The following is a 24,232-nucleotide window of genomic DNA, read 5'->3' as shown; positions in this document are numbered from 1 at the left end:
AGTACTTAGTTTACAATAGGAAAACTAGAGGCAAGCTTCACGCTTCTAACCTGCTTTTAAGTCTGGAGTAACAATCCTGACACTCTTGCCTTTACGCTCAAACTGATATTTAATGATTACTGTAGAGGGCAACTCCTAACATTTGTAGATGGACAAGATCTCCACTCATTATGCCACAAAATTTGTGTAACTACGACACTATTACTGCTGAGTCCCTTTTCTTTTGCTGTAAGCCAGTCATTCCCCCTATTTTTAAGTACATTTTTATACTTCCTTTCATCCTTACCCATCCTGGTTACAACAGGAGCACAGCCACCTAGGCAAGAAGAGACTGGAGAGCCATACCACACCCAGTAAGACCGCACTGTGCCTCAGTTACTGTCCCAACTACAATGAAATTCATACCTCTATTTCCAGATTTTTTTTGCTTACTGCCTCTGGGGTCCTGTTTTAGTCATAAAACTAAACAGCCACAAAACTGGGAATTACCAGACCACAGTCTGCACTGAATTCAACTTCAAAGACTGTGGAAAGATACTCAGACGAGTGATAAGAGCAGCCAGAGCCACTGACGAGGCTTCAGGACAGTATATTAAACAGGTGCAACCATAACACCGAGATGAATGAAAGAAAGTGTCACAAAGTGGCAAACGAGACGGCCTGAAAAGATTTGGATGAGAGAAGCACGTGGGAACGCACTGAAATCTAAAGGAAACTAGCTCAAAGCTAAACTCAAGTACTTAAAACGTCATCGCCCCGTTGCCTCACGCAGGCGTCTCAGGGCGCCGGGGAGGCCGAGGAAACGTAAGACACATGATCCCCTGTGAAGACCTACGCCTTCGGTTATCCCCGGGGCGACGGCAGCAGCGTCCCCTGAAGCACAGGAGGGAATACCGGGGAGAAGGTGTCCATTAGCAGGTTTCCCAGGGCAAAAGACCAACCGCCCACCCCGCAGCCCCGCCCCCGCCGTGATCCGCCTCAGCGGCACCGGAAGCAGCGGCTGACGGACGGACGGGCGGACGGACGCCCCGCCCCGCGTCCCGCCGCCGGCAGCCGCAGGGTCCCCGCCCCGCCCCCCCCCGCGCCTCCGGGAGGAAGCGCGCGGCGTCGCCCCACCATGATGGCGGCCAGCGCAGGAAGGGGCGGGGCGCGGGGCGGAGCTGCGGGGGCACCGCCGCGGCGTGCGGCAGCGGCGCGGCGCCGGGCCGCGGGCGGCCGGGTCGACGGGCGGCCCCGCGCTGCCCGCAGCGCCCAGCCGCGGCCGCGCGGCGCGGGGGGCTGCCGGCGAGGCGGGCGGGGGCTGAGGGCCGCCGCGACCGCCCCCCTTCTCCCCCCCACCCCCCCCCGCCCCCCCACACACATCCCCGCCGCCGGATCGGGGCCCCACTGGAGCGGGCCGCGAGCGGCTCCGCCCCCTTCCGCCTCCTTAAAGGGCCCGCGGCTGGTGCGCGCGGTTCCGCCAGTGCTCGCCTCGCGCCGATGGCGCCGCTCTCGGCGGCGGCGCCCCCGCTTCCCTTCCCGTCGCCTGCCGCTTCCGCCCTCCGTTCCCTTTCGCTTCCGGGGTCAGCGCTGCCGCGGCCGCTGCTCGGAAACAAGCCCCGTCCGGGGGTCCGGCCGGGAGAGCCGGCAGCCGCGCCCCGCGCAGGCCGCGCCGCCCCGCCGCCCCCATGGCCAGCAACTCTCAGCCGCAGCCCCCGCCGCCGCCGCCCCCGCCGCCGCCCCCTCAGCAGCCGCCGCCGCTGCCGGGGTCTGGGGCAGCCGTGGCGGGCGGCGCGGCCGAGCCCGAGCTGGTCTCTATGATCGTCAGCCACCTCAAGAGCCAGGGTCTCTTCGACCAGTTCCGCCGCGACTGCCTGGCCGACGTGGACACCAAGGTGGGGGCGGCCGGCGCCGCGGGGGGGTCCCGGCCCGCCGCCGGGGGCTCTCCCCGCGCTCCGGCACGTCGCGGGCGGGCTGGGCCCGTCCGGGAGCGGCGGGGTCCGGCCCGGGGGTGGCGGCGGGTTGCCGGGGAGTGCGCCCCGCGCTCGGGGCGGGGGAGCGGCCGCTCGGGCCCGCGCGGGGCTCCGGCCCGGCACTCGGCCCCGGGGCTCTTCTCGGCCTCCCCGGGAGCCAAGCTGGAGCCGGTGTTTCCAGAGCGGGGCGCGGGCTGGGCGGCAGGACAAACACGCCCGGATCTGGGGAGTGTTTTTAGCCGTACGGGCGTGTTTAGCGCGCCGTGACCGCCGCAAGGGAGCGGCTGCGTCTTCAGTGGGCTGGGGGGGTCCGGTGGGGCCCCCAGGCCGGCCGCCGGCAGGACAGCTGCTTATCGGAACTCTGCCGTCCAACCTCTCTGCTGTTGCTTTCTAGCCTGCCTACCAGAATTTGAGACAGCGCGTTGACAACTTTGTTTCCAATCATCTGGCAACTCATACCTGGAGCCCTCATCTCAACAAGAACCAGCTGAGAAATAACATTAGGCAGCAGGTTCTCAAGTAAGTGACAGCCCTGAGGTTTCTCTCTTTGAACGTGCTCGTGTACCACAAGAGGTGGTGAGGCTCTAGGTTAATCGTAAAGTGCCTACTTTCTTCAAAGAAATATCCGAATAAGCTTTTTTTAGCAAACGTGATATTATTTCAGGTAGCCACTTGCCATCAGCATTAGACTGCAAATGTTATTTTGTCTAATCCAAGTTGATGCCGGGGTGGAAAACGTGTTTCTGACTTGGGATGTAACACCCTAGCTAAAGCTTATCTTTATAATAATTTCTTTTAAGGGACATAGCAGTAAAATTGCTATTATTGCCAACTTTTGAGCTAAGGAAAATTAAAAGGGTTTGACAAACTAAGCCTTGCAGAGTACAAAGCTAAAATCACCAAAGCCGAAATGGTTGTAGATCTAGCTAGACAGAGAAGAGTTTTTTTGGAACTGCTGTTACCTCAAAATGATGCCACACACTTACTTGATGTTACATTATTTCATGAGGTTTCTCAAGTTTTCTTCTCAAAACTTAGGGTCATAAGAAACATTAGGACGTTTCTTCAAGGTAGCGTGAGTTTGATCACTAAATTGAGTCAAACAAGAGGTTTGGGAATGTTTGGAATTATTCCGTTATGGTGTAGTGATGGCATTGATAACTAGTTCTGAGGAGCTGTTTTCTTTAGGGTGAGGGGAGCGGTCGTTGGTTGGGAGGTTTTTGGTCCTTTCTAAAGAAGCAATGAGGACAAGAGGCACGATATGTTCCACAAAAGATTACAGGGGTCTAGGGAGAACCCACAGATACAGAGCTCTCTATTGTCATTTACTTGTTTTTACTGAAGAGTAAGTGTGTTCTGTAAAGCTGCAGAACTCTGAGGTGTCACGCTGTATTGGGCAGAACGCAATTTAGGGTGATGATGACTGGTTTAGTGGTCATTTGTCCTTCATGCCTTCTAAATCTCATCTGGTTTATGCCATGGGATTTGATAACATCAGGTTTCTTCTTAATTTTCATCCAGAAATGTTGCTTTTGTGGTTAGATAACATTTCTAGGCATGACCAGTAATGACATAACAACAGGCTGTTGGCTGTGTTAATTCCACGCAGTTGGATTGCTTTGTTGCTCTAGTATTTTTTTTTTGAGTTCATAAGGCAGAGAGAGAGCTGTTGAAATACAGGCAACTGGCTAAATACATAGCTGCAATGATGCTCAGAAAATGTTAATACTTCACTGGAAGTTTTTAAGAGTGTTTATGTCACGTCTAAATGAGCATATTTCATGAAGAAGTTCTTGAAAAGTCATTTTTCTTATTAAGTATTCATGTAACTTTGTTCCAGGTCTGGAATGTTGGAATCTGGAATTGACAGAATTATTTCTCAGGTTGTGGACCCAAAGATCAACCACACATTCAGACCTCAGGTGGAAAAAGCTGTCCATGAATTTTTAGCCACGTTGAATCACAAAGAGGAGGCAGGCCCCAGTACAGCTTCAAGTGAAGAGAAAACAGATGCTTCTGTTACAGTACAAGGTATTCTACCATTTCTCTGATCAATCGGTTAACAAAAGTTTGTTTATCAAGCATTGACGAGGTTTGCTGCTAGAACAAAATTGTTAGCATCAGCATCAACGATCTGAGCTCCAGGCAGCATACCGTAATACTTGTCTCTTACTGTATGTATAAAGGCAAGAGAGATGTCACCTTGCACCACCATGTCGCTCTGTCACTTCTGCCTGAGATTACCAGGGATCAGTTTACTGTAGGGGCAAAAAGTTGGTCTCAGGGTTTGGCCCTCTCATTATTGTAGGATCACATAAGACATATCTGTTGGGGAAGAATGATCCAATTTTTTATTCGTTGGTAGGCTGAAAAAAATCGCCTCTGAGACAGTTCGTGGTCTTAAAGCAGTTGCTGCGTGCCATAAAATTTGAATGGCTAAGGTCCTCTCAGGGGCTTAAGCTCTGCTGTAAATCAGCCAATCTTTAGTTTGTTTATAAACACAGCACGTTTTTTGTATGGTTTTCACTTATGTTGTGTAGTATTGACTTCTAAACGCTCCTGCAGGTAATTGTCCATTTTTTCCTGTCCTAAGAGACTCCACAGCAGTCCATCTATTTGTAACCAGACCCTTTATTTAAATCCTGGCCCTTTTCCTGTGGGGCCCACTTCCTTCAAAGTACTTGGGTTAATAAGCCAGCTGCAATTCTTGCTGCAAGTCTAGTTAACCCTTTTTCATCCATCTTCAGAGTTGCTTCTAAGAAGATGGGAAAGTGACAAGGTATTTCTCTGATAGTCCTGTTGTTATATAATCAATATGCTGAGTCCATTTTTCGTGACACTTATGGAGATACCAGAGGTATGAAATACAGACTTTCAGCTGTGATATTCTGTGTTGTGCTTCTCCAGTGTCATAGAATCATCATCCCATTTGGGATGATGGTAAAGTTGAACAAGGATTGTGTCAGAGCATCCTTCCCATAGACAAACCCCTGCTTTCTTTAGCTGACCTCAGGAACAGAGGTATGTCACAGAGTAAAATGAGTCTCTGATAATCAGATCATAATTGCTGCAGGAATGCAACTTCTTTTTTTTTAATCCAAAATCTTTAGATGCAAAATTAGTCAAACCTTTTAGTTAATTTTACTTATTTTAAATAGAGTAATTATTCTTTATCCTTTCAGTTGCTTAAAATTTTGACGGAAGGGGAATTACGGAAAGTAAGATGAACTAAAGCTATTTTCCTTCTTTCTATTCAAGGTGTCTCTGCTACAGCTTCTAGTGGCAGTGTAGCTAATGATGCAATGTCCATTTTGGAAACAATAACTTCTCTTAACCAAGAAGCAAGTGCTGCCAGGGCTTCAACAGAGAACTCAAACGCTAAGAACAATGACAAAATTGCAAAAAGACTCTCATCCCAACAGAGTGTGGATGGTAGCACTGATAGAGAGAGAAATGCCGAGGACTTGCCAGACAGAGAGAAAGCAATTTGCGATTCTTCTGGAGAAGGGGCTGAAACATTTGCAAAGTGTGAAGATTTAAATGAGCTTCCCTGCCAAAGTGAAGAAATAAAAAATTCATCAAAGGATTCTAATAATTTGACTTTTACTTGTAAAGATACAAGTAAAGAAATTCAACAGGAAAGTGAAGATCAAAAGAGTAAATTATTAGATAAATGTGACAGGAAACCAGACAGCAGTGAAAAAGGCGAAAGAAGAAAAGAAAAGAAGGAAAAACTTGACAAGAAGTCTGACCATTCAAAGAGAAGTGATGATTCTACGAAGTCAAAAGAAGAAAAGCAAGCAAGGGAGTCAGAACTAGTGAAACAGTTAGTTCCAGAAAAAAATAGCAATAAGCATAAAACAACTGAAAGCACTAAAGAAGGTATGGTGTGGGCAATGCTCTTCCTTAAAATAGGGATATGGGTTTTTTTTTTTAAGCGTATTCAGGAGATGAATCAGAAGTATGTTTGGGATGCAGGTTCTCTGCTAGTTCTGGTAAATTTGTCTAGGTCACCACAGCTAGGTCTTGGTTCATCTCCCTTAACTGAGGTACCCACGCTAGGAATCAGATGAGCTTTGATTCCTCAAGTGTGTGATTGGTCATCTGCCTTACTCTAGCAAGTTCTCTCCATGATGCCAGTCTGCATGTAAAGCTCCTGCTTGTACCTTGGGGTGCTTTTTGTTTGAGTAAACTAGAGTTAGCCTAAGAACATTTTATTAAGGTGTTACAAACTTTTTTTTTCTTATTTCTTGTTCTTAAGTTAATTTTGGTTTCAGTGGCAAAAACTCCTAAAAAACAGGCTGAGAGAGTTGGGGCTGTTCAGCCTGGAGAAGTAAAGGCTCCGAGGTGATCTTATAGCCACCTTCCAGTACTTAAAGGGGGCCTACAGGAAAGCTGGAGAGGAACTTTTTACAAGGGCATGTAGTGATAGGACAAGGGGCATTGGATTTAAATTGAAAGAGGGGAGATTGAGATTAGATATAAGGAAGAAATTTTTCACTCTGAGGGTGGCGAGGCACTGGAACAGGTTGCCCAGAGAAGTTGTGGATGACCCATCCCTGGAAGTGTTCAAGGCCAGGTTGGTTGAGGCTTTGGGCTCATGGCAGGGGGGTTGGTACTAGATCATCTTTGAGGTCCCTTCCAGCCCTAACCATTCTATGATTCTATGATTTTGGTAAGAAAAGTTTCTCAACGTGCTCTATTACAGCCCTTTCTTTTTATTTTTTCCTTTGCAAGAAAATATGTCACTAGATTCAGATATGGATGTACTGAGTGACATCACTGTCAGCTCTGTCCATACCAGTGACCTTTCTTCCTTTGAAGAGGAGAGTGAAGAGGAGACTGTAATTTCTGACAGTACCGAAGAGGGGGAGATCACATCAGATGGTAAAATAATTGCATTGTTAAGTAGAAAGAAAGAATATGCAATGATTTAATGCATCATATCATAATTTTGAGGTTTTGCAGTATGTTTTGTTGTACTTCTGAGAAAGAATTTGAGTGTGGAATGGATAGTATTTGTACAATTACAAAAGACAAGTAGTGGACATACTATGAATTTTAGAGCTTCAGGATTGCAGAGATTTCCAAATTTCACCTGGCCGCAGTAGAAGGAACAGAAATGGATCTAGTTTTAAGAGTTTGGAAATACCAAATCTTTTCACTGATTGGTTTACCTTTTTGTGTTCTCCTTGTCTAGAGCAGACCTCAGATGCCTGATTTCTGCGGATGTGTGCCTTTTGCAGTTAATAAGACTTTCCACTTCATAATACAAAGTGCCTTAATACTTGAATGTGTTGTCTCTAGTATGCTGTGAGATTGTGGTTTTTGCTCTAAGAGTATTACTTGGAAGCACTGAATTACTCACGTTTTCTCTGGCTTTGGTGTAATGTTTAAACGTGACAGATTGCGTTCAGTTCTGACTAAATATTTGTGAAGTGAAAACAAGCCTCAAAATATTTCAGGGATACAAATAATTTGTACAGTATAGACCACAAATGTTTTTGCTCAATTTCTAATAATCCTGATCAAATTTAAATAGATTTATTTATTTTTACTTGAATAATACTTACATGAGTATAAACAACATGTTTTGTGTATATATTTCAGTAAGGCTATCTAATTTTTATGTTCTCAAATATTATACAATTTTTTTGATGTAGGGGAAAAAGCTTAACTTAATATATGGCAGAAGTTATATTCTGACCTCTTATGCAGTGTTATCTGCTAAATACTGTATGTAGAAAGGCAACATGATTGCAGGCAAGAGGGTAAGTCCAATTGTATCCTAGTTCATTATGGGGCTTGTGTCTTGCAATTTTTTGGCTGAATGGTGTGCACATGAATATACCTTTCAGGTTTTCATTATCTAGTGATTTTTTTTTAATGTGAAAGAATTTAGGTTTTTTAACTGTTCTATGTTTTTAGAAGAAATAATTGTTAAGACATTTTGAGTAGCTTTGCTTTCTCAAAAGTTAAATTGAAAGCACTGCTCTAATTTATCAATATATCTCTATACTTTGCTAACCTTTCTTCAGATGAAGAGAAAACCAGTCAAAGTAAGACAAAGCCTCATGCTAATGAGCTGAGTGATGGGAAAGCCAAGCCTGTTCGTCATGCTTATGTTCGCAAGCCTTTCTTGTACTCCAAATACTTCAGTGATTCTGATGATGAACGAACTGTAGAACAACGCCGTCAATCCATTGTAAGTGTGGATTTTGTTACTCCTCACATTCTGGCTCCTTAAACTTTTCAGCACAGAAATTTCACTTATTATTTGGTGGTGGTTTGTGAGAGGGAGTCTTCTGTTTCTTCTCACTTCATTTTTTTTTTTTTTTTTTTTCCCCCTTGTGTTACAACTACCCCTGCTTCAGACTTCCACCAGTATTGCATGATCTGCTCTTCAGGGAAGCACTCTGTTGGTTATAGTTTGAAGGCTTCTGGTGGTGAAAGCAATGACACATTTTTCCATCTTCTTTCTCCCCTCTAAAATGAACAGTCTTCTGGTGTTGACAGAGGATTTACTAATTACATGCAGAATTACATGCATGTCTTCACAGAATCACAGCAATAGGTGGATTCTTTCTCAACTGTGTAATTTGATATGGAGAGCAAGACCTGCTACACATGTGAAAAACCTGGTCTTCAGTAGATTTAATGTATATAATGACAATTAGGGTGGAAAAAGTAGCCTGCATCTACCTGCAGCTTGCCTTCAACCTGGTTTTGCGTGGTTTGGGTTTGTGTTGGCTACTGCAGGCTACTTCATTACATCATCTCTTTACAAATACATCTCTTGCTGTCCATGAAAACAGTAGTTTGTAGCATGTTTGCAGCCATTGAGAATGGAAAGAGAGGTTTAAGCATGTTCACTGTGTTCTGTGGGAGAAGGACCAGCACACAAAAGAGGGAACAGCAGTTTTTTTAGATCTTTTTCCTTTGGCTAAATATTTGTTATTATTTTTATATATTTTTACATATAATACATAGATACACACTATGTATATATTATATATACATAATATGTATAAATAAAATAATAAAAAAGATACCTTCTTTGACAAAGTTTCATAGCTTCAATCTGCGGTGTTAAGCGGCAGTGAAACTCTTTGGAACTCAGCTAGTTTCACCTTACAGAAGTATTAAAGAATTCCATTAACTTTCATATAATAATTTCTAAGGACTGTTTAGTTTTTAGCTTGCCTCAGGCTACAGTGTTCTGTTTTCTGTGGACGTTTGTAGTCAAGGAATAATCTTTGACCTAATGATAAATTGTTTCCCTTGTTTTTGTATCTCCAGGCCAAAGAAAAAGAAGAGAGACTCCTAAGAAGGCAAATTAACAGGGAGAGACTAGAAGAAAAACGTAAACAGAAGGCTGCAGAAAAAACAAAATCCTTAAAAACTGGAAATCAAAATGCTAAAGGTATGAGAAGCATAACATTACTCCCCACCCCTCTCACGTTCTATCTCTGGAAAAAAAAAAATCAGGTTAAAATATTGATAATAGGTGTCTATTCATTTCCTTTAAAAACCCAACATTTCGACAGTGATCTAACAGAAAAATGTATAATGAAAATTATGAATACAAAATTCCATGTTTTCACTTTTTCGTATATCCTTTTATACATCATTACATTGCTTAAACGCAATGAATACCTGTGTGCACTAGTATTCTCTGCTACGCATTAGTACTCTCTGTACTGCTTTCAGTCATGTTTATAGCTGAAACAGTAACATAATGACATGCTTATGTATTTCACCATTTGTGTATTATTTTAGGAAAAAGTGGCTTGAATTTAGAAGAACCTTCATCAAGAAGTCTTGAGTTAAAAGCTACTGGTACCAGCATTAAGGATGTGCTTAAGGAACAGAAATTTTTAGAAAAAAAAGTAGCCTTGAGCAGAAAAAGAAAAAGAGATTCAAGGTATTCATGTATTTGCTCGGAAGGAATTAAGTTTTTGAATGTTCGGTTTTGCAGATTGAAAAGTTTCTCTTCAACTTTGCAGTTACCCTTACCCATTTTAATAATTTCCTCTTAAAATATTCACATAATTTTGTTACTAATAACCATGAAGTTCAAGCAGAAAATCAAATTATAGCTGCTTGAATATTCTGCAGCTCAGGCTGCAGTAGCAGCCTTTATGTGGATTTTCACACACAGAATTGTAATAAAGGCATGACAGTGGACAACTTTTAGATATTTGTGCATCTGGTATGTCAGTCAACTTGGCTTGGTCTTTAAATTGATGTTTTACGTAGATATGTACACATGTATATATCTGTCTACGTATGGGTATATATGTTAAAAGAGCCAAGTTTCTCAAGGATAGAACCCGTATTTTTAGAGTTCTATTCCCTACAGTAAGGAGAGAGTGGATTTTTTTTCTATGGCAAGGAGATCTCTTACCCATTTTACAGGGGCAGCTGTCATGCTAACACTGTCTGCTTTAAAGCACTGATGTCCAGAGGATATATGTGAAGTCGATACACATAATTTTCCAAGAGAAAAAAGCTTGGACAAATTGGCTAGTCAAAAGTTGTATGACCATGTTCTATTTCAGTGTTTTTAGCACGCATTTCTCTCTCTCCTTCAGCTTTAAAAGCAGAAAGTTTACAAACTAATGTTGGGCGGATACTGATTTTCTTTTATTAATTGTCCAAATACTTGTTTCAGGCATGCTGAAGATGGCTGCAAAAAGAAGTATGAGCCATCTGAAGAAGATTCTAAAGAAATGCAAAAGACGAATGAGGTATGTGTCTCTTAAATGTAAACCTTATGACCGTCCTTTCTAATTCTAGTAGTACTTGTTCATATATACACACCAAACTGTGTAATACTGCATTTGTTCTTATGAATTAGTTTTATCCTACTAGTTCTTTCAGTTGGGTTAGTGTTCTGATATTGCTGTAGTAATGTTTTTTGAGTTCCAGTAGCCACTAGAGTATACAGTCTTACGTATTCAGCGCTGACACATGTTGTAGTGGAACATGAGATACAATTTAAGCCCTATTCTCTGAAACGTTGGGTTTTAAAAAAGAGCAAAGCGTGTCTTATATGCAAAGACTTCAGGAGCTTGTTCTATTTGTACTTCTCACTGGGAGGTTAAATGAAAACTGAATGTAGTCCAAACAATAAAGGAAAGAAAATTTTTACGGTGGGAATTTTTACTAACCAGCATTATTAACAAAAAAAAGTGATATTTAGAAGTTCAAACTGGGAAGTCTAGATTTATCTTTTGTGGATTTTTGCTTTGTAAAGGTGAATTTTCGCTGCATGTAAACAGCATAATGGCTGTTTAAAATAATTCATGGAGTGTTTGAAACTGTGATTGTCCATTTAAAAATCCATTTAAATTATTTTAGAAATAAAAATCACTTTATAAAGAAAAGATACTGAAGTTCAAACAGACTGCTTAAGTTTTAACTTCTTTTTCTTTGGATATTCCCACAATGGCAGATAGTTGAAATTAAAATGGCAAGTTTTATTTTCTTACTGACTGTATTTTAGGTGAATTTTTATTACAATGTTAAATGTATTCTCTGGGGTAATGTTTTTATGGAGAGTTTGCCCTCAACAATTCTGTTCGGTCATGTAGTGAAGGGACTGTGTAACGTTTGCTTATATATAAAAATTTCTTTTACAGAGCTGTGAGAAAAACTCTCTCAAAGAATTGAAGCATAATCATGGGAAAAGTGAAGTCTCTAAGCAGCTTAGAAGACTTTCAGAATCAGTGCATTCAACTGAGGAAAGCAAAAGTGATTCTAAAGCAGAAAAAGAACATAAAAGAAAAACCTCCACCTCCCTTCAGGCTGAAGGAGCCCAGCAGGACAGTGAAACAAGGGATCCAAAAAGACAACTGGATAGAGCAGAAGTCAGTACTGAAGAACTGCAGAAGCAGAAATCCATATTTAAAAATGAAAAACACCCCAAAAAAGATAGTGATGCAGAAATTCAACATATGAGAAATTCTACCAAAAAAGAAGCCAAATCTTACAGAGATAAAAATGAAAAGGAAAGAACTGCTTTAGAAGATAAACTTTCTTTAAAGCACAAACATAAAGGAGACAGTATTCACAAACCAAATGAAGATGTTGAACCCCATTCATTTGAGAGAAGCTTGAAAGGAGAAGATGGTGGTCAGAAACATAATCAACAAATAAAGATTTCCTCAGATGACAAATCTGAAAGAAAAAGTAAACACCGAAGTGAACGGAAAATATCAGTAACAGGAAAAGATGGAAAAAACACTTCTGAATCAACCTTAAAAGCTGAAGAATTGCTGCGTAAGGAAAATAAAAAAGACAGACATCTCTCAACAGAAAAATCAAGAGCAGAATACAAGTCCAAAAGGTCCCTGAGTGATTCTAGACCACAAAAGGATTCCCTAAGTGCCTCAAAGCAGCTTACTTCCGCATCACATAGGAGGAGTGAAAGCTACTCAGAAGATAAACATGAAATAGAATCAACTAACTCTGATTGTAATTTGAAACAGGAAGATGGAGTTCATAAAGATAGACGGAGATGTAAAAGCCTTGTAGAAGACAAGATTTTGTTAAAGTCTAAGTCAAAGAGTCATAATAAACAATTCAAAGCATCTGAAACAGAATTACAGGAGAACTTAAAACAAGAGACTGGTCAGAAACTAGACAAAGATAAGAGCATGGAAGAGAATGATTCAGATAAGCAACGCAAACCCAAGAATGAAGACAAAGGTTTTGAGGAGAGTGCTGCTGAGTTTGAGCTTGTAAGTGGCACCCAATCAACTCAGGGATCACAAAAAGACTTTAGTCACAAAGTTAAGTTACATTCTGGAGAAAGAGGATCTGTAAAAGAGAAACATAGAGGCGATAAAGACTTAAGCAATTCCAAACTAGAAAGAAGATTCTCTGCTGAAGGTCACAAAAGCAGAAACTTAAAGCACAGCAACAAGGAAATAAAGAAGAAGGAAGAGAGTATCAAATTGGAAGATAAAGATACTAAAGAAATGGATAGTGGGCATGAAAAAGTATTGAACATCACAGTGGCAATGGATAAAAAACAAAGTAAGAAGATATCCTGCGAAAACAGAAAAGGCAGTATATCAAACCAAGATTTGCTTGGAGAGGAAAAGCGATCAGCTAGCACAACTGAAAACAGCCGTGCTCCAGCCCCTCAAAAGTCAAGTGTGAATAACAATGACTTGCGTTCTGGTCATGGGGAAGAGCTGATGGAACTTGATTTGGAACAAACAAAAGTACAGGAAACATCTAACATTGAAGGAAAAAATGTTACTCAAAACCCACTCCAAGCCACAGATGCCAAGTATGCAGCAAAAGAAAAAATATCTCTCTCTGTTTCAAATAAGGAGTTAAAACACAGCTTGGCAGATCCTGAAGCTTGTGAATCGCAGTTTCTGCCTGCAGCTGAAAAAACTGTTAAACAAGAAGATATCCCTAATAAACAAGTTGGTGCCTTAGACGCTTTGTCCAAACAAGCTTCCATGGATCAAGGACCCAATAAACAAGGGGCTTATAAAATGAGCGTTGTGTATGAAACAAGTGGTAGAATCTTACTGAATGTTCCTAGTAAGGATCAAGCTTCAGAAGACAGCAGAAGACCAAAGAATTTCAAAACTGTGATAAATTCTAATTCAGATGATGTTGCTTTAGCAATTAGTTCCTCCAGAGAAGATGCTGCTGATGCAAAGTCCATGGATATGGATATCTCAGATTTTACAGATTCCTTGGATAGTATGTCTAAAGAATGCCAAAATTCAGATGGGACTTCTCTGTTTGAAGATACTTTCATTTTGAAGAATGATGCAGCACAGGTGGTATACATGGAGCAACAACATAGTGCAGTGTTGAGTTCTGTCATGAAAGATGATGGTGACCACACTGCTGTGACAAACAGTGTAGAAAAAGATAACGAGATGCCCCGGCCTAATGAACAGGCAATGGAAGACAGTACAGCTGGGTTACCAAGTCAAGAAGATTCAGCAGCAAAGTTAGAAAGCACTCAGGGAAGTGAGTTGAAAATAAATGAAAACTTGATGACTGACATCACTGAAGATTGTGGAGATGTAACAACAAAAGAACTTATCCTAAAAAAAAAAGAAAGAGAGTGTTCGAATACAGATCCTTCTTCAAATGGAGAAAGAAGCACGATGATGGATAATGTGGAAAATAACGAGGTGCATGATACTGATGATATAATACAATCTTCCTCTGTCTTAGTGCCTGAAGGAGTTCCTGAGGAAACAGTCAAAGGCTCTGTTACAGCCAATGGGCAAGAAGGGAATGATGTGATTGGCATGGAAGATAAAAATGAAAGCAATGCAGTAGGTACCAGTGCAGGAAGTAGTAAACTGAGTTTGTTGTGCAGCAGCCTACAAACAACTCCGGCCACTGTGATAGGAACTAGCACAGAAAAGATCATTGAGAGCACTGTAATGGCCACTAGTACAGGAGAAGAAAGAGTTGAGGGTGCATCACATTCTGAAAAGGACAGTGATGCTACAACCACTTGCTCGGAAGAAGAAAGTGAGGTGACGTTAATCTGCACGAGCATAGAGGCTGATGAAGGTTTCACATCGGGCATATGGGTGAAAAGTAGTGAGGGCAGCAGCTTCATCGCAGGAGCAGATGTTGGTGAGTGTACTGTTGCAGCAGCTGAAGAAGGTGGTGGTGGCAGTGTTGTCACTGAGGGATTAGCAGAAAGTGAAAGTTTCCTAACAAGTACAGAAGGAGAAGAAAATCATGACTGTACCCTGGTTGATGCAGAAGAAGGTGATAAGGATTCAGTCAATGCAAGCGGAGTAGAAACTGAAGACACTGTGAATAGTGCAGGGGCAGAAGAAAAAGATGATGCTGTGACTAGTGCAGGCTCTGAAGAAAAGCGGAAGACCTCAACTTGTGTAGATACAGGCAAATTTGAAAGTTCTGTATCCTGCTTAGGTGAAGTGGAGAGCGATGGTGCTGTAACTAGTGCAGGGACAGAAACAGGTGAAGGGTCGACAAGTGGTGCTACTTCCGGTGGATTTAGGGGCAGTGTGAGAGCTGACCAAGTGAAAGAACACGAAGGTACTGTGACTTGCACAGGTGCAGAAGAAAGAGGTCATAACTTCGTCATCTGCTCAGTGACTGATACAGATGCCCAAGGAGAAAGCGCTGTAACTGGTGCGTGTATTGCAATGGTCACAAACAACAGTGCCACAACTGGAACTAGTAGTGACAAATCTGAGGATACTGTAAATGGTGAAAGCGCAGTGACCAGCACAGGCATAACTCCAGAAGATGATGCTGAAATTTCAGTAGTCTGTACAGGGCTAGAAGACAGCAATGAGGGGTTTGCAGTTTGTTTAGAAGCTGAAAAATGCGAAAGTCTAATGGATAGTACAAGGGCAAAGGAAGAAGCCACTATCACTACAGTCAGTGTGGGTCTGTGTGATGATGAAGGCTTTGTGACTAGTACGGGCTCAAAAGAAGAGGATGAAGAAGGTGAGGGCATTGTGACGAGTACAGGAAGAGGAAATGAAGAAAATGAGCATGCTTCTACTTGTACAGGAATGGAAAGTGAAAATGCACTGATTTGTATAGGTGCAGAAGAAGGCGGAAGTTCCATTATCTGCGTAGTTGCTGAACAAATGGAAGCTGAGTCGGGAGTGGCTGGCACAAATATAAGTAATACGCTTACTGTCGACAGCATGATGAGCAAAGAGAAAGAAGCGAATTGTGGCACAAACTGCAGAAATGCAAAAGGGATTGTTGAAAGCAGTGTAACCAGTGCGAGTGCTGCAGATGAGGGTGCCTTGACTGTGCATATAGGAAAGCATGAAGGTACCTTGATTCCCTTAGATGCTGAGGAATGTGAGGGTCCCATGACTAGTGCTATGGCAGTGCAAGATGAGAGTAAGTCTGACACTGAAGACGAACATGAGAATACCATGACTTCCTTCGGCAGCAGAGAACTCGATGCCTCTATAAGTAGTGCAGTTCCAACAGAAGATGAGAATTCTCTTACTCCTGCTGAGAGAGAAGAAAAAGTAAAAAGTGATATCATCTCTACCAGTACAGTGGAAGAAAGTGATGCTCCCTTACATTCAGCCATAGATGCTGAGGAAGGTCCACTTGCTGTTGCAAGAGCAAACGAAAGTGGGGAAAGCTCTATGATCTTAATAGGCACTGAAGACACAGAGGTGCCTATGCCCAGTACAGCTACAGAGTTTAAAGAAGGCGTGCATACTTTTAGCAGTAAGCAGGAGAAAGATGAGTGCACTATGATTTCCACCAGTATTGTGGAAGAATTTGAAGCTCCTATGTCAAGTGCAGCTGTTGAATATGATGGTCAGCTCCCCTCTGTGAAAACAGAAGAAATAAATGAGAGTGCTATTGTTTCGATAGATATGGAGATATATGAGGTTCCCATGCCTAGTGAATCGAGTGCAGGAGGAGAGGGTAATGAGGATGATGAAAGTCACCCAACTGCCAGTGGTAAGGAAGAAAAAGATGAGTGTGCTATGATTTCCACAAGTGTTGTGGAAGAACAAGTAATCCTAATGTCAGGGGAAGTCACAGAAGAGGCGATTCAACATGTGTCAGACACAGAGTCAAAAAATGAAACGGTAATGATCTCTACAAGTACAGCGGAATGTTTTGAAGCTCCTATGTCTAGTGTAGCTATGCAAGATGAAAACAAACTCACTGCTTCAGAAACAGAAGGAAGATATGAAGCTGCTATGATCACTACAAGCATGACAGAAGAATGTGAGATAGTCCTGATCAGTGCAGCACCACAAGCTGAAAGTCAGCTCATTGTAGCAGAAGGAGATGAAGATGCCATTATCTCTCCAAATGCATCAGAGGAATGTAAGATTGTGGAGACCACTGCAACTGTAGATGAACAGTTTGAACTAGCTGCTTTCAACGCAGATGCAAAAAGCAAAGGTTCTGTGATTTTTGTGGGAGAGTGTGGAGCTCCTGTGCTGAGGGTTGCTACCGACAGTGAAGATCAACACTCTGCTTCAAGTATAGGAGATAAGGAGGAGGGGGCAGTGATCACTCTGAGCACAATGGAAGAATGCGATAGCGTCTTCACCTTTACAGTCATAGAAGAAAGTCAACTTTCTGCTGAGAGTACAGAAGTAAAAGACAAAAGTGAGGGAATTTTTAATACTACTAACCAAATTGAACGCATCCTATCGACTACAGATCCAGAGAAAAGCAGTAATTCTTTGCTTGTCATTGGTAGAGAGAATGAGACCCCTGAGAGTGATGCGAGGGGAGAATCAGCAGCATCTCAGACCACAGTAGACAGTGAAGTCACAGAACCAGATGAAAATTCAGTGAACCTCATGAGTGTAGATGAAGGCCTTTGCGTGGAGATTAGTACGGAGACTGCTGTGAGTCCAAGTCATTCCTCAGAGGCAAGTGAGGACAATGAGCAAGCTGAAGCTGTTTCGCGTGAGGATGCTGCATCAGAACTCTCTTGCATGATTTCAGAAGCAACAGCAGAGAGTGAAGCTTTAAAGAATGTAAACTATAAATTTAACTCAAACTTACTTTTACAAAGTGACCTTTCTGAAATAAGGACTCCCCTGCCTAGGTCACAGGTGCTTTCCTTAGGTTCTGCAAATGAAGTGACTGTAAATACCAATGATGGTGAAGTGACAATAGAAGCAGAATTAGGGGAAAAAAGTGATTTCCCTGTGTTGCATGCAGAAGAGCTATACAGCAGTGATGACAAAACGAACTTGATTAAAATAGATGATATTGGAATTGAAGTTACTTTTCAAAAAAGTGACACAACCTGTAATTCAGGTGAGGATTTTTTTTTTTTATTATTTTTCTAACTCTTTGGTTTATAAGCTGTGATTAATAGATGCATTTTACCATGATTATAGTTAGAAATAGCTTACGCTGTTCAAATACACCTGATTTCTTTGTTGGCTGCAAAATAACTATTAATATATTTAAGAATTGGTCACAAATATTTAAATAAGCAGGTGATTCTGGGAGTATAGGAGTGACTGAACACAATTATCTGAGGTACATTGGAAAAGAAATACATGTTATTAGGGTGCAAAGAAGTTGTTAAAATACATGGACTTAAAATTGTGAGCTAATATATGCAGTGGTTTGCAAGGGGTAATTATCATGGAGCTAGAGATGGATTTTGTTACTAAAATTTTTGAAATTCAAAAATGCTTTTATAGGAAGGAGGATGCATTTCATTTAGACATATGTTCAATGTTTTTGAAAGGTAACTTTTTAGTAATTTTGAAAGTTAAGAGTGGCCATCCTTAATCATAACTGCAGGTTTTCTCTGTATGGTTATTTAATGGACATATTCAGATTCACTCTTAGGCTGAATTTTGTGTTGTGGATGCACTTGAAATTGTCCTTCATGTTACAAAGGAATCAGACAGTCATCCTGAACAAACGAGTATTTTAAGTAAGCAATGATAAGTTTTCTATTTAAAATAGACACGTAAGTTATGATAGTATATGACATTAAGGCTACAATATTTTATTTCCAGGTCTGTTTTTCTGGAAACTAACGTTTGAAATGAACTTGCTTGGTTGCTAGTTCCTAAAATACCTTGTGAGGAACATCCTGCTATTTTCAGCCTTTCTCCTCTTTGACCCCCAGAGTAGTTGAAGCACCAAGTTTATGAAAATTAAGAAATTCTGTAGGTGGCATAGAAGTCAAGATAACAACTTCATTAAAAATTTTGGAGCAATTAAACTGTAGAGAAATGTACTTATCTTTCTTTATACAAAAGGAGGTGAAATGATGCCAATCAGCTACTGCTTGTAAAACCTTTTCCTTCTCATGTCTGTCTTTGCTATTATTTCAAAAAGTACACTAACATTTTATGATGTGAGTTTAGGTCCAATTTCTCAAAGGTTTGTTTTATTCTCTAGTTTTATTGATATTTGGGGTGAGAAAGCTCACTCTGCAGATTTTGAGATCTTAGGATTGTTCAAGGAAAGATGCCAATCTAATAAACTTGAAAAAAGTATTGAGTATCTATACAACAGAGACAAACATGAGCCATGAAAATGTAAACAGCCACAGTTAGGTATTTCTGTCTTGGTGCTTTGCTCAATCCTCGTTGTCCATTGATGTAGCCTCTGTAAGTACCAGTAGTACTGGTAGTCTTATTCTGTGGACCACAACCACAATTTAATGACGTCACATGCATCATTGATGAATTATCGTGTTATAACTATTTCTTTTCATTTAGGAAAAGCTGTATAAACAGGCTTTTGAAATAGGTGCCCAAAAAGGCTGTATCAGTCATATGGCCTGTTTTTCAGATGTTCTAAGCATACAGCTGTTCCTGTGGGGAATGAAATGGATGGGGTTTTAAGATTTTCTGAAATTACGTTTACACTAACAGGAGCTACTGAGCTTTCAGTCTCTAATTTTTCTGTGACAGTAAGATCTAAATCCTTATCTTAAGTATTAACTCTTCGATCTGCATTAATTAATACAGAGGTAATTTGCTGTTTGGAATTTGGTCTGACAAATCTGTTGGTATCTTTTAAAGGAAAAACAAGGAAAAAAGCCAACGTCAGAATTCATAAATAAGCTATGGTAAATCCTGATAGCCCATATTTTCCAATCGTTTTGTACTTAAGGAAAACATAGAAGTACTTGTGTTCTTGCAGATGCCAAGTTATTTTTTTTGAGCTGGTTTGCTGCAGACAGACTTACTATTGTTTCCATTGCCTACAGGAAGGGATTAAATTCTTATGCTGTGTTCATGAGGTGGTACTGAGAAATAGCATCCTATTGTAGCATGAAATAAATACAGCATAATGTAATCTAATAATTTTAACATATTTGTATTTCATTAGGCAATAATGCAGCTTTACCAAAGTTGGCAGAAGAACTAGAATTTGAAACTAACTTGAGAACTGAAGAGGTATTTATGTTATTTTGAAAATTTTGACTATATATTTCTTGTATAATTATACATCTTGCGAGGGTTTCTTACTATACCTTTTGATTTTTGTGAAGCAAAAGTAGCATTTGAACTTCAAAACTTTCAAAGGGTCATTTTTCAGATTATTCAGCTGTGTGTTTCTAAGCAGCTGGCATTTAAATTGTGGGCTGTCTGTGTTGTTCTGTGGTAGAACCAATCCCTGCCCCTTGCCTCTCCCCCAGCCATGCTCCTCCTGTGACCATGACATCCAAGTTTGCTTTTTTTTAGAATTGGTCACACTGTATGCATGTTGCTTGTCGTAGTACTTGTAAAATAGTCATCCATACCTTAGCACTTACAGTTGGCAATTATTAGTTTAGTGTTTTGAAATTATAAACATAGACTGATGTTCCGTTCAATGTATCACTTCCATGCCAGTCTTCAGACTTGCCCATTCTCTGTATGTTTGAGGAACACTTGCTGCTGTAATGTACTGTGATAACTGCAGCCCGTTACCTGCTGTAACTGAAGGGTAGGGCATCCTGAATAATCTAGGGTATTGGGACTCATGCTCACTTATAGCTTGTGTAAAACCAAAGATGAGCCTGTCACTTTGTGTGTCTGTGCTGTGGTCCAGACTGGCCAAGATGCCAGATGCGTTAATTCTTCATTAAAATTCAGGACTGGATCCATGAATTCATACCTTGTCAAATGCTGATGATAAGCATTTTGAGGGAGAACATGGTTCAGAGACTCTCAAGCATCTCTGAAAGGGTAGGTCTGCACAGGGTTACTGGTTTCAGCTCCAGGGCAGACCAGTTTAGTATTTCTGAACCATGGTTTTGATACCTGGGATACACTTCAGGAAAATCCAAATCCAAGTCAGCCTCCGTCTAGTGGGATTTATGGATTTGAGTTGAGTTCCACCTGCAAACAGCTGTACTGTTTGCCAACAAGAGATGGTCCTAGAGTCAGTATAGCCATGTTCACGTGGCACTGTGTCTGAGTTTACAGAGCTCAGATCTGACTTAATGCTATACAGAGCTAAGTGTACTTATCTATGCATCAGTAACATATAGCTCATCTGCAACTTGGAATTTTTTGTTTAGAAAAAAAACCCAAACACCACAAAAAAAAAAACAACCACGTGAGTTGGAAAGAGTTCGCTGTACTTGGTTATACATTGCAGGCAGGCACATATTTTTCTGTATACATAAACATTTCTAGAATGTTGGTTGCATTTGGAACTCACCTTAGAGTAGACGTTGTATCTTGACTTCCTGAGATTTCTTTTATGGTCTCCTTGTTAAACTGAACTCTGGTACCAGCGTTCACTCTAAGCTCCAGGCTGTGGTGCTATACAGTTTGTCAGTAGTGGGACTAAGCTCTGCCAGCGTTCCTTGTTAATATTTGTACTGCTGTCTTAATAAGAAAACTTTTGAAGACCTTTATAAATGATGATAAGACAATGCTTGTCATGACAGGAGGGAGGGGAGTGAGACATACGTGTTCTGCATCTCTGTGACATTTTTGTTTCCTTTGATTTTGTGTTTAGCCACAACAACCCGAAAGTCCAAGAAGTGAAGAGGAATTTGTGGATCTTCATATTAAAGAGTTTCAGAAAGGTGACTTTTATACTGATGGCAGTTTACTTTTCATATTGATTTGACTATTACCTATGATGGGGGAGTTGTAGATTGGTATGTGTGGAGAGATTGAAGCAAAGCCTGTAGAAATCTTCTTGGAATGTTTCTAGGAGCTCATGTGGCTTTACATTTGGTTTGTGGGAAAGAAGTGGGGGGGAGCAGCCTTTTCTTCTAGTATGATATGCTGAAAGAAAGGTGGAAAGCATTTAGGATTTTAAAGAAGTAGACTGATAACATTCTGTGTAAAATCAATAAATAGAGAAAAATGTTTGCTTGGGAAAGATACAGAAACTTCTGCAAAGAATGGATTTCTTCCTTCAAAAGCTAGAACGTCCTTGTTTCGGGTGTTGTGACAGGCCCTTTGAGGATATGACAACAGCAAGTAGTGTATGACTAAGTCACAGAGACTTTACAGAAAGATTTAATTTATTTTATTTTTATTTTTCACTCTCCAGAAGTTTAAAATATTTCTGACCATCCATTGAAATTTGAAGAGCACTTATAAGTAGGTAATCACCTAGCTAGAAATCTCAATTAGTCAACTTGGATCTGTGCTCAGTAATTCCTTTCCATGTGTTGAATTATTCTTAAATGGCAGAAAAAAATCAGTTTCCCAAAACCGCATCATTTTAAAATGTGTGACAATTGTTTGGTTTTCCTATTAAAGCAGAAACAAACCCCTGCTTTGCTCCCATCTTGATGGATTTGGTGCTCTAGATGCATTACAAAGATATTTACAACACTATAGATTAGAGTTAATCCTCATTTAATGGAATAACAAGCAAAACAAAAATGAATTACCAGTGATATTGCTGTATATAGAGTCCAAAGAAGTTAAAGATGTGTGTCTTCTTATGGAAAGTTGCGACTGAAATAGCCTAAATGCTATGAAAGGACACACTGTAAAGCTCACTTGCAAATTTTTAGACATGCTTACCCAAATAATCATTTACCAAATAAAAGACAAAACAAGGAGTAAAGTGAGATATGAGGATTGCTTTTTTTTCCTGGGGTAAGTCGAATTCACATACCTAGTTTACTGGTGGTGTGTATTCATGTAAGTGATAAGAGACATGCTCTGCTGACAAGAAAGAAAATGTAGACCCTGAGAATGGGTTAGAATAATGTGGACTTCAGGACAGCAGATCCAAAACTGAAACCAGTTTTTCTTTACTGTGAGATTTCTTTGAAGTGCCTGAATAACTGTGCCACTTCACATCACTCAGTCACCCAGACAGACAGTATTTAAAATATAAAATGTGCAGATTACACTGGTCGTGATAGTCTTGTTCAATGTAAAATGTTTAACAAAAATCCATTTGTTGTGTAAATCATGTTGGAGATGACAAATGCTGAAGAATAATGCTTTGTAGCTCTTGGTGGAGAGTCTTTTCTTTCTCTCCCACCATACAATAATGTCTCTTTATATATATGCATATATACATATAGCTCAACGTACGTAAAAGGAAGTTGTTTAAAAGACAAATGTGTGTCCTGTCATGAGTATGAACAGCAGACACAGTAGTTTAGTAGTCCAAGATTCCTTGGAATGTAAACACATCATTGCTGTTTGAGTGGGTAGGATCTAGCTCTTCATTTGACACTGCTTTAAAAGTTGAAAGATGTGCAACTAACCAGTATAGCTGTGGAATAATTGTTGCTAAAACATGTAGATTTAAGAAGTGAGCTAACCTATGTAAAATTCCATGTAGAATAGAGTGGGTTTATTGGATCATAGGTTTATGTTCGTATTGTAGCCGAAACAAAAACTGCTTGGAGTGTTTTAGCAGCTTTTCTGGGTTTTAGTTAAAATATTAATTCAGTGCATTTATGATTCAGACTTTAATGGGTTTTGCTTGATGGAGCATCTTCTTTATGATTCTCTTTATATATCTATATGAAACAGCTTTGAAAGTTACAGAACTTTGAAAAAGTGCAGAGTGCACTCATCAGCTCCCATAATACATAAATATCTTCCACGTTTTTGTGATATGGAAGGATAAGGCTGTACTTCACCAGAGCCAGAGTTAGAGTACAGTAGAGTCTGGCAGTTGGGCAAGTTCCGTATGCGCACTGTATCAGCCACAGATCTCGCCAGTACAGTTATACAAACCTTAGTTCTATGGAAACATGGTGTTAGAGCACAGTTTTCATCGCGTTTTACTTCATCCCATGATCTAACAGCCAGGGTTGTGATGGATACAGTTCTGATCCATTCAATTTCTAGAACTCCATTTGAAATGTCAAAGTTATCATATATCTCAAAGATGAAAGCCCTCTACTTGCCTGTATATCAGCCATAAAATGATTCTCATTTTTCCTGTGCTTTAGAAATCCATATTCTTTATTTTTATTTTTTTGTTCAAACATTGTTACAGAGAAAATTGGATACCTCTTATTTTCAACACTGAAAGCAAGATTTATATAGCTGCAGGTACTCTGGAATCCTTTCAGAGAGATGAAGTAGAGAATACTGTGATACTTCACTCTTGCTTAGCTTTTCTGATTATTTTTGTAATTATTATTTTTTAATAGATTTGCTGCAGAGGAATGTTACTTTAGAAAAAGAAACTTTCCATGTAAGTTCCTTGTTTTTTAAATTTACTCTCCAAGTCTGTGCTGCTTTTTTTCTTACTTGCATTTACATCTATTTACATTAAATATTCTCTAAAGGAAAATATTTTTGTATATGTAGAGCCTATGTATACTGAGACTGTGCAGC

At 40.6% G+C, this 24,232-nt stretch overlaps 1 protein-coding gene across 4 annotated transcripts in view; it reads left to right on the top strand.

The window, feature by feature from the left end:
- The first annotated feature begins 1,667 nt into the window (after positions 1 to 1,667).
- Positions 1,668 to 24,232, top strand: part of BOD1L1 (biorientation of chromosomes in cell division 1 like 1) — a 37,373-nt gene continuing 14,808 nt past the window's right edge. For 3 of the 4 annotated variants that reach the window (XM_086611307.1, XM_086611308.1, XM_086611309.1), the window contains exons 1-13: positions 1,668 to 1,874; positions 2,347 to 2,471; positions 3,793 to 3,983; positions 5,211 to 5,834; positions 6,690 to 6,839; positions 7,991 to 8,157; positions 9,252 to 9,375; positions 9,732 to 9,876; positions 10,627 to 10,702; positions 11,597 to 17,750; positions 19,797 to 19,864; positions 21,420 to 21,489; positions 24,046 to 24,089. In XM_086611307.1, the coding sequence (XP_086467433.1) occupies positions 1,668 to 1,874; positions 2,347 to 2,471; positions 3,793 to 3,983; positions 5,211 to 5,834; positions 6,690 to 6,839; positions 7,991 to 8,157; positions 9,252 to 9,375; positions 9,732 to 9,876; positions 10,627 to 10,702; positions 11,597 to 17,750; positions 19,797 to 19,864; positions 21,420 to 21,489; positions 24,046 to 24,089 (8,145 nt within the window). Of the gene's footprint in view, positions 1,875 to 2,346; positions 2,472 to 3,792; positions 3,984 to 5,210; positions 5,835 to 6,689; positions 6,840 to 7,990; positions 8,158 to 9,251; positions 9,376 to 9,731; positions 9,877 to 10,626; positions 10,703 to 11,596; positions 17,751 to 19,796; positions 19,865 to 21,419; positions 21,490 to 24,045; positions 24,090 to 24,232 lie in introns of those variants that run through there. The other variant, XM_086611310.1, reaches the window with a different exon arrangement.

The sequence above is a fragment of the Tauraco erythrolophus genome, chromosome 5 (genome assembly GCF_009769465.1).
Source record: "Tauraco erythrolophus isolate bTauEry1 chromosome 5, bTauEry1.pri, whole genome shotgun sequence".
Lineage (NCBI taxonomy): Eukaryota > Metazoa > Chordata > Aves > Musophagiformes > Musophagidae > Tauraco > Tauraco erythrolophus.
This window is presented reverse-complemented; position numbering and strand designations above follow the sequence as displayed.